This window comes from Urocitellus parryii, chromosome 13 (genome assembly GCF_045843805.1).
Source record: "Urocitellus parryii isolate mUroPar1 chromosome 13, mUroPar1.hap1, whole genome shotgun sequence".
NCBI classification, from domain to species: domain Eukaryota; kingdom Metazoa; phylum Chordata; class Mammalia; order Rodentia; family Sciuridae; genus Urocitellus; species Urocitellus parryii.
In genome coordinates this window covers 48473287-48487829 of record NC_135543.1, presented here as the reverse complement: position 1 = coordinate 48487829, position 14543 = coordinate 48473287, and the positions used below count along the sequence as shown (strand labels likewise).

Here is a 14543-nt window from a genome sequence, read left to right as displayed (position 1 = left end):
CCTAGGCTAGGGCTGGCACATCTTGCATGTGGAGAGGAGCCAGGGGACCTTCTTGGAGTGGGTGGAGGTGGCAGGCCTCGAGGAAAGACCTCCTTCAGGCCCCTGGAGTAAGGTGCCAAGGTGTGAAATCTCTTTTCTCCTTCCCTTCCTTCTCTTCCCCTCCCCTGCCCTTCCCCAATTAAAACTATTTCCATCAGGTGGGAAAGACTGGCTCCTATTTACAGTTCCTTAGGATCCTCTTCCGCATGCTCATCCGGCTCCTGGAGGTGGATGTGTACGATGAGGAGGAGATCAATACTGGTGAGTCCTGAGCCGGGCGGGGCACAACCGCATTAGACACCAAGTGCCAGGAGCTTGCTTTTGCTTTCTGGGGTTTCTATAATACCAAACTTGCCCTGCCCTGACAAAGGTTACCAAGGTCGAAGACAGGTATGCCGGGCAAATAATGGTGAGCAAAACTGCCCTCTTTCAGTTCCAGGAGGTCAGGAGGACCTCCCTCTCTCCAGTGTCCAGCAAGCTGCAGGGCAACAGGCATTTGATAAAGGCTTGTTAGGCACCTTAATTCCTAGATGGTCAAACTCATAAAATCCCAACTTGTAGTGTTCGATTTTGTAAGGATCCAGGGAACATTTATATTTTTAATTCCAGTCCTTCGTTGGTTAGCCAGAGTGTATCTTATATTTTAACCTCAGGCTGTGTGTGAAGGTGGAGGATTACTATAAGGAAATGAAAACTTCCTGAGTGCAGAACCGAACACCTATGCCACCGCTTCCCCTCTGCAACAAGAGATGATGGAGGGGCTTGCAGGGCTGTGGGGGCCAGTGTGCCAATAAAGACCTCCTGAGGGCTAGGGGTGTAGCTCAGCTGTGGACCCCTTGCCTAGTGTGCTGTAGGCTCTGGGTTAGATCCCTGGCATCAAACCATAAACCTTCATGCTGACAGAAGTTGTGGGAGGCAGCAGAGGGGGCCCGGTAGAAGTTCTTCTGAGTCCCTTAGAGACGAGGACTGCCCTTGACATCTTCTATCAAATCAGTTCTTGGAGAGCTTATCTCACTTGTTTTTCTTAAAATAGTTGGGCCTGTTCTATGAACAGCCCCAAGACTAATGCAGATACAAATAGATAAAAATCAGCCACGTTTAATCATTTTGTTATGGCTTTAGCCCTGTACCCATTCCTCACTAATCCACATCTATGGTTTCAGAGACACACATACAATCTCCCCCACCCACATCTCTTTGTGTCCCCAGCTAAGCTGCATCAAATCCCCCGGGGCCCACCACAGAGGAGAAGGAGAGCTTCAGGGTGGCCTCAAAACACCCCAAGCCTTGGAAAGGGGCTGGGACCAAAAAGACAAGCCTTTGGGAGCCAGGGCCCTGTTGTTCCTGCCAGCTCTCCCACCAGGCTCCCTGACAGCGCAAGGAAGCGATGCCTTTGATTTTTATTCTCAGATTGTACAAGAGAGGTCGCAAATCTTCCTCTGCTCCTGAGGCTGTGGTTGTCTATCCCAGCCGGTCTGATGAAGAGCCTGGGCTTTCTTCACACTCACTCTAGTGCAGGTTAACACAGTGGTGCTCTAGAGAGGCACAGTGACACTTCCTTAAACTAGAATAAAACTTGAAATTTTAAATAAAATACAAAATTCAACTCAAGGCATAAAAGTAGTTGTTTGTGCTAAAATAATAACGGCAGCACTTCCAGTCTTTCAGGCTTCATTTTCCACCAAAGTGTATTTATTTCATTCCCTCTTTAAGCTACTTTTCTTTTGAGGGGATGGGGGTGGGGGAGGTAGGGTACTAGGGGTTGAATCCAGAGGTGCTTAAACACTGAGCCACATCCTTAGCCCTTTTTTAATTTTTTGAGACAGGGTCTTACTAAGTTGGTGAGGTTGACCTTAGCCTCCTGAGTTGCTGGGATTTCAGGCATGCACCACACCTGGCTTAAGCTGCTTTTTGATCTTACACATTTTACCAATAGCATCATCTACTAGACACCCACTCTGCCTGCCATTCCAAGAAACCATCCCTAAAGCTATAAGATCTCAGGCACTTGGAGGGGTTAAGTTTGGTTCTTATAGGTGTAAAGCAGTATTCAAGCCCCAGCCTAACCTTGACCACACAATGGAATGATCTAAGGAGCTCTGGCAGCATGGTGGGTACCTGGGTAACAGAAGAGATCCTGCCTTTACTCTTGTGGTGGGTGGGGCCTGAGAGTGGGGTTTCACGAGCTTCCAGGTACTTTTAATGTACAGCAGACACTGGCACTCTCATCTTGAAGTCTCTTGGGTGTCAATATCTTAAAACCCCATAACTAAAACTCTTTTAAGAATTTAAATCATCCAAATAAACAAGATTTGTGTGTGTGTGTGTGTGTGTGTGTGTGTGTGTGTGTGTGTGTGTGTTTTGGTGGGAAATTCATTTGATCTAATGGATACAAGAGTTTCTGAACTGGATATATAGAGACTAGTGTAGGGGTGAACACTCCTTGCATGAAGGAATAATTATGGCTTTTTCTGTCCTGGGATAATGGGGCTCATTTTTTCAGAAATGCTTTGTTTACCCATTTGGGCTTTATGCTTCAGAAAACCTCTTCCTGACACTGTGGAGGGAGAGAGGAGGGAGAGAGGGAGGGAGGTTAATCTGCCTGTTCTGCACACTTCCTTCTTGTCCTAGATCACAGTGAAAGCAGTGAAGTGAGCCAGTCAGAGGGAGAGCCCTGGCCTGACATCGAGAGCTTCAGTAAAATGCCTTTTGACGTCAGTGTGCATGATCCCAAGTACAGTCTGATGAGCCTGGTGTATACGGAGAAGCTGGCAGGGATCAAACAAGGTCAGTGCAAGTGCAGCCAGGCTTACCTCCTGCAAATCCAAGGATACCAGAAAATCAGGACACGAGGCCTGGGGCAGTTCAATCTTTCAGACCAGTTTAAACAATTCTCCCAGTTTTCTCTTCTCTTCTCTTTCTTATTTACACATATCATCTTTTGATTTCCTTTTTTTAAAGTATTTATTTTTTTAATTGTAGTTGGATACAATACCTTTATTTTAATTTTTATGTGGTGCCGAGGATTGAACCCAGGGCCTCGCACATGCTAGGCAAGCGCTCTACCACTGAGCCACAACCCTAGCCCATCATTTGATTTTCATACATTCCTCTCAGGGCATAAATTATAAAATTCTTGGAAAAAAATCCTTTTGGAAAATAGAGGATTTCCACCCCCCCAGGTACAGGGGATTTACACACATATTATGGAATGATGGTTTTCTACCCCTTTTATACACAGAAGTAATAAAGGAATGCAAAATTGAGGAGCCCCGGAAACGAGAAACTGTATCCATGATGCTGACCAAATATGCTGCCTACAACACCTTTCACCACTGTGAGCAGTGCCACCAGTATATGGACTTCACCTCTGCCTCCCAGGTACAGCTCTCACCTTTGCCCCTGCCTTATATCTCTGTTACCAATAGGGATTTGCATGTAAGGATAGGGGTGGAGGGATATAACATAAGCCCCTAGATAAAGTATGGCTTATTTATGAGAAAGAGCTACTCATTGGTGAGAAAAATGCATGAAGCAATGATTAGATGAGCTTTGGATTTACAGAGATTGTGGGAGGGTAAGCAGCTTAGTTTTAGGGGCTTAAGTTACTTCATGTGTCATGTTTAGGCTAAAAAGCTGAGATGCTTATCTGTGATTCTGAAAAAAACTAGATATTACAGTATGCTCAGTAAAAGCCACCGCCTGCCCTTGAGTTGTTGACTAAAATGGCAGGAGTCCATATGGTGTGTCCTGGAAGCTATGTCCTTACAAGTCTGATTTTTCACCAATCTAGGCACATATTACTTCTTGGGATGATTTTGACCAGTGGAGTTAATGTTTCATGCAGTGAAAGAAACACAGAAAGTGGGCCAGTATCCCTTAGCATTTGGCTTTTTTTGTGTGTGCGCTGTGGATTGAACCCAGACGATCACGTGAACGCTTAAGCACTCACTGAGCTACACCCCCAGCACAGTATTTTTGGCTAGTGCATCTTTAAACACAAAAGAAGGGAATGGTAGCAAATGACAGTAAAACCCAGAGCCTGTCCATGCTGCTTTCTGCAAATTTATCTTCTTGATTTTATTTATTTATTTATCTATCTATCTATTTACTTACTTATTTATTTTTCGGATCATTTGGAATTTATTATGTCTACTAGGCATGAAAGTCAGAAAATCCAGTAGAGAGTTGTCTATAGGACTGTGGATCAGTATACAATTTGGAGTTGATAAAATGAAAACTTTAAGGCTTCAGAAATCTCTTTATGTATTTTTTATTTGTTCTGATCAGTTATACATGACAGCATAATGTTCTTTGATTCATTATACACAAATGGAGCACAATTTTTCACTTCTCTGATTGTACTCTCTTGATTTTAATGAGTTGGCACTGAGCACCTAGAAACAACTCTTGCTTCTTTGAGGCCATGCTGAGTGGATCCCCCAACTTGTTTCTGCTCCTCAGGACCAGGTCCTCACCCCTCCCCTGCATCACATCCTGAAATACAAATGGACACTAGAAGGGACACATTGAAAAACTGGAATACAGATCACCTTTTGTACACTATTTGCTTGCTTGGTGGGCTACTTTAAAATCAGCTTTAATGCTTTACAGAATACAGAACATGCAAGTCCTCTGATCTATAAACCATAAGTTTTTAGAAAATTTTTAAAACCCCTCTTCATAGAGGTTTATTTATTTTTTGGTACTGGGGATCTAACCCACTGAGCTACACCCCCAGCCCTGTTTATTTTGAGACAGGGCCTCACTAAGTTGCTGAGGGTTTAGCTGAATTGCTGAAGCGGGTCTTAACCTTGTGATCTCCTGTCTCAGCCTCCAGAGTTACTGGGATTACAGGCATGCACCACTATGCCCAGCTTTTTCATATATAAAGTTGCTGTATGACTACAGTACTAAGTAATATATTTCCACATCTGTGAAGCAGAATAAACTAGAAATTTTTTTGAGAGAGAGAATTTTAATATTTTTTTAGTTTTTGGTGGTCACAACATCTGTGTTTGTATGTGGTGCTGAGGATCGAACCCAGGCTTGAGCCACATCCCCAGCCCCAGAATAAACTAGAATTTAAAGGAAGAACCATAATATTGTTTTTTCTAAGAAATGTAATATTTGGGTTAAAACTATTGAGAAACCATTCTGGATTCTGGTTACTGAGGAATAACTGATGTTATCTTTCATTAAGCCAAATATTGTCTGCATTTTGTAAAAGCATGTAAAAACCTATTATATAATTATTCAGAGATAGGCTACTGAGAGCACGTGAACTTCCCGGCAACTTGGCGAGGATGAGTAAATGGTCCCTCCCTAAAGCCAGAGTTTGGGACTAAATGACTGTATGTCTTTACAGCTTCCAGTGCAGCCAGGAAAGGTGGAGCCACAGAAGCCAATTCAGTGGTGTCAGTTCTACTTTGTTTAGAAAGCTCAAATTCAGTTCATTCAACCCTGGCTCACAGAGCATTAGTGTTTCCCCCTGTAACTGGGGGCCTTTGGGAATGTGCACATAGCAGAACACACCAGAGGGAGGTCTGATCTCTGCCTAAGACTGAGCAGTTGAGCCCTAAGAGCATGAAGAATGAAAAGACAGTGGCAGCAACAAGTCCTTCATCCATGGAGAGGCCACACAGGGCAAGATGCCTAGCTCTCATGTCAGTGGAAGCTACTGTGTGTTGAAGCTTCCCACCCTTGTAAATGTTGCTACCCTCAGCCTGAAGATCTGGTGGCACTTGTAGATGTCAGTTTGCCTCTTAATAACAAGGCCAAGGAGGGACCAGGAAGTCTGGAAACCCTGAGCTTACATTCCCTTTCTTCTTTTCAAATGTAGATGTCTGACTCCACCCTTCATGCATTCACATTTTCTTCCTCTATGTTGGGAGAAGAAGTTCAGCTGTATTTCATCATCCCCAAATCCAAAGAGAGTCATTTTGTCTTCAGCAAGCAGGGCAAACACCTGGAGAGCATGCGGCTGCCATTGGTTTCAGACAAGGTGGGTGAGAGGTCTAGATGGTTGCCAGACACCGGGCACTAGATCAGGTTCTCCAAGCTGCTCACATCTGAGCGTTTTACTTTCCCTTTTTGGTCTTGTTTCCTTTTCAGCAGAATTTGAATGCAGTCAAGAGCCCTATTTTCACTCCTTCCAGTGGTCGCCATGAGCATGGACTCCTAAACCTTTTCCACGCCATGGAGGGCATCAGCCACCTTCACCTTCTAGTGGTCAAAGAATATGAGATGCCGCTGTACCGCAAGTACTGGCCCAACCACATCATGCTGGTGCTTCCTGGCATGTTCAACAATGCAGGCGTGGGTAAGGGGCCCCCTGGGATGGGGAGAAGGGCTAAGCAAACTGAGCTCCATTCCCCTGCCATAAAACTTCCAAAGGTTTCTCTGCCTCTGGACGGTGTCCTGCTCTCCTGGCCAGAAGTCTTTTGACTCTTTGCATTTCTCTATGCCCCTTACTACCTTTTCTGTAGTTTTGCAGAAATTTTAACTTCCAAGGACTAGTAACTAAGGAAGTCACTGTTATATTGAGCACCCTGGGAAGGGTTTAAGATTCTTCCTAGGAACTTAGTCCTTTGAGGCCAGAATGTAACCCTGAAAAGAAAGATAATTTGAGGGGAGGTCGTGTTTCACCTGTTCTTAAGAGTCCCTGACTCACTGTCCTCCTAGGAGCACATACCAAGTGATAGCAGACGGCAACCCGTCCAGGGAATTGGAAGAATCATTCCTGCGTGGAAGGAGTCTTTTCTGCTTTTCCCCAGGGAGTTTAGAAATAATGGATTCATTTCTCAAAGGGGCAATGGTTGAGAATGTAAAGCAGAGATGTGGGGAGGTAATGGAGACACTGAAAACACTTCATTTTCCTTACATAGATGGGAAACCTCTCACTGAATGTGTTGTTTTGGAACCATACTATTCTGTACACTTCAAACACTGCAGTTCTCATTATTTCCATCAACTTCTATGGGTGTCTGAATATTTCATTGTGATTTATCTCCATTTCCCTAATGATTAGGAATGTTATCTTTTCATGTGCTTTTTGACTGTATGTCTTCTTTAGAAAAATGCTCCGCAAAGTCTTTTGCCCATGAATCATTTTGTTGTTGAGATCATAGGGATTCTTTACATATTGTTGATATTAACTCTTTATCAGATGTTATTACAGATATTACACCCATTCCATGTATAGCCTTTTCACTGTGTTGTGTTCTTTACTACATAAAAGTTCTTAAAGAAGTCCAGTTTTTCTGTTTTTGCCACAGATCACTGGCTAATTCAATATCATAAAGACTTCCCCTGTATTTTCTTCAAAATGTTTTACAGTTCTAGCTTTTATATCTAGGTCTGTGATCCAGTTTAATTAATTCTTGTATATAGTGTAAAGGAAGTAAGTTCATTTCTTGGCATATAGATATCCAGTTCTGCCAACACCAACTGATGAAGAAATGGTCATTTAATGGCTTTGACATCATTGTTGACAATCATTTAACTATATATGAGAGGGTTTGTTTCTGGGCTTTCTGTGTCTGTATGTTACTCCCACAGTTTTGACAAAAATGGTTTCATACAAGTTTTAAAATCAGTACAAAATTTCTAATTTTTTGAGACATGATATTTGTACATCTTTATGGATTATGGTACTTCAATATGCATATAATGTATAATAAACCAAATAGGGTAATAAGGACTTCAATCTCTTCAAATGTTGATCCTTTTTATGTGTTGGGGACATTTAGTGCTGTTTTCTTATCATTTTGAAATAAATCATAATTTGCTATAGCCAAATTAACCTTCTGTGCTATACAGAAAACCAGAACTAATCCCTCTTTTCCATGTGTTTGTGCTCTTCATTGGGCTTTTCCACATCCCTTCCTCCTGGCTACACTTCCCAATCTCTAGCAAGCACACTGCACTCCATTCTTCTAAGAGATCAGCTTTTTAGTTTTCATAAGAGTAAGAACATGGGTATCTCTCTTTCTGTGGCTTATTTCACCTCCCATAACGCTCTCCTGTTCTACCCATATTTCTGCAAATGGCAACTTCGTTCTTTTTTATGGTGGAATAATTTTCCATTGTGTGTACATATACCACACTTACTTTATCCATTCGTTCACTGATGGGCATCTAGGTTGATTTTATATCTTAGCTGTGGTAAATAGTGCTATAATAAACATGGGAGTGCAGATATTTCTTTGATATGATTTCATAACAATATTGGGATTGCAGGATCATTTAGAAGTTTTTAGTTTTTAAAGGAATCTCTGTGCTGTTTTTCAAAATGGCCATGAGTTTACATTTCCCAAAAATAGTGTATAAGATTTCCTCATTCTCTGCATCCTGCGGCATCTTGTCTTTTTGATAACAGTCATTCCAACTGTAGTGAGGTTTACTTTTGTCTTCTGTACCTTTGGGATCCTATCTAAAAAAAATCATCGCCTACACCAATGAAACCTGCCACTTTGGCTTGTAAAATTTTTGTTCTTACACCTAGTCTTGAATCCATTTGAGATGACTTTTGTGCATTTACAGTGGTCTAGTTTCATTCTTCTACATACAGATATCCAGTTTTCCTGCCACAATTTATTTGAAAAGGTTGTCTTTAATAAACATTTGTAGCACCTTTGTCAAGAATCGGTGACTGTTAGGTGTGTGGAATTGTCTGTGTCTTCTGTTCCATTGGTCTACGTATCTATTTTGATGCCAGTACCATTCTGCTTTTGTTACTATGGCTCTGAAAGTAATATAATCTGAAATGGGGTACTGTGGTATCTCCAGCATTACTTCTTTTGCTCAGAACTGCTTTAGCTATTCTGGGCCTTTTGTTCTTCTATATGAATTTTAGGACTTTCCTCCTAGTTTTATGAAGAATGTCATTGGAATTTTGTTGGGGATTGCATTGAATCTGTGGATCCCTTTTAGTAATACGGCCATTTTAACAAAATGGATTTATTTTTGCTTTTTTTTTAATAATGTTTTACTTTCTCCTTTTTTTCCCTTTCTCCTCACTTTTTCATTTGTATCTTTTGTTTCCCCCATTTCTTTCCTTATTATTTTCATACCCTTTATGATTTAGTGTCTATTTTATTTCCTTTAATACCAAAATTTTCTGACTAGAGTATTTGTCTTCTATTTTTAAATTAGTGGAGTTGGAGAGAACATTTCAATGCCTTATACCTTATTAGCATATGGTCTGCTTGCAAATGTCTAGTGATTATCATCTCCTCTCAAAATGGTGTTGGGAACTGGTCATATCACTCTGAACCCATGGTGGGCTTTGATGCTGAGATACACCAGCAGCCCAGGGCACAAAGCAAAGAGAAAGCAGCTCACTAAAATACCTCTACAGTTCAAGAGGTATCAAACCCAGCAGATACACAAATCTCAACAAAGAAACACAGAAAACAGGAGAAAACAAGGTAATAAGATACTTCCAAAGGTTTTTAACTTTCCAGTAATTGAACCCAGAGATATTGAAGACGAAGTGCTGGACAAAGAATTTTAAAAGCTGATGAACAAAGCAGTTCAATGAATTAAAAGAAGAATAAAGGGAAGAAAAAATAGGAAGTGAAAGAATACTTCGATACTTTGAAAAAGAACCAAATAGAAACCTTAGAAATAAAAAAAAAACAGAAACTAGTAATTCAAATGTAATCAAGTGTCACCATTAGACTAGATCAAACAGAAGAAAGGATATCAAGGCTCAAAGATTCAGGATTCAAACTTCATACTCATAAATTCTGAGTCTCTCCCAAAAGGACAGAGTAAAAAATTAGAAAAAAAAATCAAGAATAAATCCAATTAAACATTTTAAAAACAAAACTGGATATCAAATAATATCAATATCAAATAATGGGGGAGCAGGTATCTGACCACAGTCAACTCAGAAGACAATACAGTGAAATAAAAAATGTTGAAAATATTAGAATTCCTCAGGCTTTGGCTCCTGTCCACCCAGTCTTCATCCCACCCAACTCTTGTACAAACTTAATAGGTGGTGACATGTTCTCTTTGCTGCTGAGAGGAAATGGCCCCTGGAGTGTCAGTTAACTCCTTCACCGGCACCCTGCAGGTCCCGGCAGCAGTGGCAAGCCTTGGTGGCTTTCAATTACACAGCATTCATGCAATTTTTGGTATACAGTCAGATAATCATACCATGACCTTCAGACTGGTTATTTCTGGTGTGCAGAAATGTAACGGATTTGGAGTATCTGCAACATTGCTTATTGGTCTAACAGGGTTTTCTGTGGAATTTTAAGTATTTTCTTCATATAAGATATGTTTTCTGGGAGGTGTTTTTTATTCATCTCCAATTTGAATGACTTTTCTTTTTCTGGCCTAATTGTTCTGGCCAGGACTTCCATACTATGTTTAAATAAAAGTGGTAAATTTTTTAAGGATTTGCATTTAAATCTCAAAAGATTCCTTTTCATAATCTTAGGTTAAGTAGCATTTATCAAGAAATTTTCAGGAGAAAAGAGCAGTCAGTTCTCACCATTGTTATGTATAAAACTAAGAAGTAAGCATTTTTCTTACAGCATTGGAACTCATTGAAAGATTAACAGGAACGAATAAAATCAGGATCTTTTTTGATATAAATGCCAATCTTTTGTTAAGTAACACTGTAAAAATTAGCTATGCGTATAAGGAAGTAGTAAACTGCTCTGGGGGGGAAAAAAAAAACATAAGTGGTGAAAGTAGGCATCCTTGTTCCTGATCTTGGAGCAAAGATCTTTAGTCTTTCACTACAATGTTGTTACTAATGGGCTTTTTGAATATGCCTCTGTGTTTAGAATGCTAACTATTACACACATGCTCTTAGTAGGCTTTCCCAAATTCCAGTTATTATCCAAACTGTCCTGGGTTCCTCCATCAGTTGAATAACATTCTTTTGTTTTATTATCACATTTTCATTTTAAGGTGGCTTAAGTTTGGCTATTTCCTGATGATCACCATTTTAAATAATTGCTAATACTGAATACTTACTGTTTGCTAGACACTATCTTGTCATTAAGTTACCTGTTCCAGAAAGGGAAGCCAAGATTGAGTGGAATTAACTTGTTCAGTGTCACAGGCTAGAACATGGTGGAATCAAAGTAAGAGCTTGACTCCAATCTGTTTCCTTATTATACCATACTACCTCTTGCAAAAAGTACATCTAAGGGAAGGGTGCAAAATTCAAGTCGTCTTCAGAGAGACGCTGCTGGCAACTCCCTAAAGGTATCTAAAGCAAAAGACTCATCAGCGCAAGTAGCACTGCCACAGTCACAGCCTGGCTACTCCCTAGTGCAGGACATATGAGTAGATACTTCTAAGCCTGACATTCTATGAGGAACTATTAAAAAGCATCCCAGGGAAACTGGATTCCTCAGTACTCCTCAAAGTATAGTTCATGCATCTTCAAAGATTATCTCTGGTCTCTGATCCTTTACCAAATTTAAGCAAATCTGCGGAGATGGGTCTTAGGAATCTGCATTTGAAACTGACTTCCCTAATGACTCTTAAGAAAACCACTGCTCTGAGCATTTGGGTGGCTCTGCCAGGTGCAGGTGAAGAATGGGGAAGTGCTGGAGGGGCTTCAGTGAAGGGTGTGTATACATTGGTTATGCTGCCTTCCAGGTGCTGCTAGATTCCTCATTAAGGAGCTGTCATATCACAACCTAGAACTGGAGAGGAACCGCCTGGAGGAGCTGGGAGTTAAACGCCAGTGTGTCTGGCCTTTCATCGTTGTGATGGATGATTCGTGTGTCCTATGGAACATTCACAGTGTTCAGGAGCAGACCAGGTAGTGATTCTTCCAAGCAGTTCTAGGGGAGTACAACACAATGCTAACAAAGAAGATAATTTTTCTTGGCTGCAGTTACATATAGAGTAAAAAACAGAGTTACAGCTTTCCAGAGAGCAAGGTCAACACCCTCATGAGTAAATTTTGAGATGACTTAAAGGATTTTTTTTTTATTTAGACATTCAGTATGCCATTAAATTCCTAGACTATTTCTGCATCACAGTGTTGGTCAACTATCAATCTGTTAAAAACTTATCATTTATCTAGAAACACTGCTGGCTTCTGAATCAGGAGACCTGCTTTTTAGTCTCAGCTATTTCTCAATGATGTGGGTGAAGAAGAAAAGTCATTAAATCTCTCAAGTCCTTCACCTGTAAAATTATGGCAGGGCCAAAATCAGTTGTTGTTGTCCTAGAACATTGCTGCCCTCCTATGGGGCATTTGAGGATGTCATGATGTTAGGAGGCAGTCGTTGGGGGTTCATAAGGACCAGGGAATGCTAAACATTCTAAAATCCTACACAATAAATAGTCCCATGAGTTCAGTGGTGTCCCCACTCAAAATATTGTGCCAGATGACCTCTATGTCCTTTCCAGCTCAAGCACTGTGATTTTTCAGTCCTTGTTTCCATTGTGGATGTGAAACCAATGAATTTTTCACATGTTCCTCTATTACCAGAGCATACTTTCATGCTTTTAACTTCTGGCTTTCTTTGGTAACTACTGTTCATTTACTTTCAAACATAGCTGGATTTCTTCCCGTCTTCATGTGATAAATCCTGGCCCCTAAAAGACAGGCTCTGCAACTTCCTAGTGACAGGTAGTGTCAACGCTTAGCTTAACACTGTTCTCTATTCTAGACTAAAACAAAGCAAGTTGGCTCATTATGACCATTACAGTATTATTATTGCACAGCAGTGTTGGTCCTTCATAAATGGTCCTCTCTTCAGTAATAAATTTATTGACATTTTATATAAACTAACATTTTATAGCCAGTCCATGGAAGGAGTGTCCAGTAAGAATGTGTCCTTGAAGAGTGTCTTGCAGCATATTGAAGCCACACCAAAAATCATCCACTACGCAATCCTGGGTATACAGAAATGGAGCAGCAAGCTGACTTCTCAGAGTCTCAAGGCCCCATTCTCTAGGTGCCATGTGCATGATTTCATTCTTCTCAACATAGACTTGACTCAGAATGTGCAGTATGACTTCAACAGGTAGGTCAGGCCTCATGGATGCAAGTACTCTTGGCATCTAATGATTGTTTATGCCCAGTTCCAGCCTCAGCAATGTTTTTATTCCTTAATCTGTCTTGGATTGTAAGCCCCTTCATCACCCTTTGAACTACCTAGATCCTTAGATGTTAGAGTGCAAAATGCTTAGAAAACATACTTTAGCCATGTTATTATTCAGTGAGAACTAAAATAGGCACAAAAACTGTAAGACTAAAATCCTTATCCTCAGAACTCACAAGAAAATTGCTTCCCAAAAATGTTAGTAAAACCCAGAGACCTGGATCCTATAAGGAAAAGGTAGCAGATGAGTATAAGGTAGGCTAGCCCTGGCCTTGCCAATATGTCCACATTCCTGGAAAATCAGAGAAAGACAATTTAACTATTGCTTCCACTTCCTTGTTTTCAATTTAGCAGATGCTTTGTCTTGTTTGAAGCCAGAGTATACAAAATATAAACTACTGCTTCTGCACAGGAATACCTAAAACCCTGTAGCATATTTGGAACAAAAATAATTTCATTTCCTCCTCCAATGGCTGTGATGCTCAAATCAGGAGTTTTCATGGGTCAGTGCTATGAGGACCAGCTCCATAAGGGCAAGGACAATTGTTTTGCACTCTCCCTAACATCTGCCATAATTTCTCTGTGTATAGTTGGCATGGGTGACGATGTGACAAGCAAAGAAATCTACCTATCATTGTGGTTATGATCTAGGTATTTCTGTGAAGATGTTGACTTTAACCTGAGAACAAACAGTAGTGGCCTGCTCATCTGTCGCTTTAATAACTTCAGCCTCATGAAGAAACATGTTCAGGTTGGCGGGCAAAGGGACTTTATCATTAAACCAAAGATCATGGTAAGATTTGCAAGCTTGATTCTGTTGAAAATAAACATAGTTCTTTCTGATATATTTCTTATTAGATACTGGCATTAAGCACTTTCCACGTTAGTAGAAAGCAAAGTAACCCAAGGGAGTTCTTTCTTTAATTTAAAGTTTTTTTTAGGTTTCTTAGTTCTGAGTGGACACAATGTCTTTATATATTTATTTTTATGTGGTGCTGAGGATTGAACTCAGTGCCTCACACATGCCAGGCAAGTGCTCTACCACTGTTAGCTATGACCCCAACCCCCAAGGGAGTTCTTAACATCAACTCTGCAGTTTCGTTTGCTATCTAGGGATTCATCTAGAGCCAAAACAAAAGTTTTAACAATTTAATATAATTATTTTTCTTTAGATTTAAGCCTTAAAGTTTTCATCAAAGTTTTAGTTGGCAAACTTGACATTTTGGTATTCCTAGGTAATTAACATGAGAGAGAAATTTAAATCAAGATGCATGTCTGATCCTCTCCCAGATTTATTTTTACATAGTAATACAGATTAAAATAAAAGAATGAGGGCTGGGATGTAGCTCAGTGGCAAAGCGTCTGCCTTGCATTCGCAAAGCCCTGGGTTCGACCCCCAGTTCCAAAAAAAAA

The 14543-nt window shown here is 40.5% G+C and overlaps 1 protein-coding gene across 1 annotated transcript in view; it reads left to right on the top strand.

Moving 5' to 3' along the window:
* Positions 1–14543, top strand: part of Greb1l (GREB1 like retinoic acid receptor coactivator) — a 249918-nt gene that overhangs the window by 229101 nt on the left and 6274 nt on the right. The window contains exons 25-32 of the mRNA XM_077792249.1: positions 198–300; positions 2671–2826; positions 3281–3420; positions 5882–6043; positions 6157–6361; positions 11671–11836; positions 12828–13052; positions 13782–13923. Coding sequence (XP_077648375.1) covers positions 198–300; positions 2671–2826; positions 3281–3420; positions 5882–6043; positions 6157–6361; positions 11671–11836; positions 12828–13052; positions 13782–13923 — 1299 coding nt within the window. The remainder of the gene's footprint in view (positions 1–197; positions 301–2670; positions 2827–3280; positions 3421–5881; positions 6044–6156; positions 6362–11670; positions 11837–12827; positions 13053–13781; positions 13924–14543) is intronic.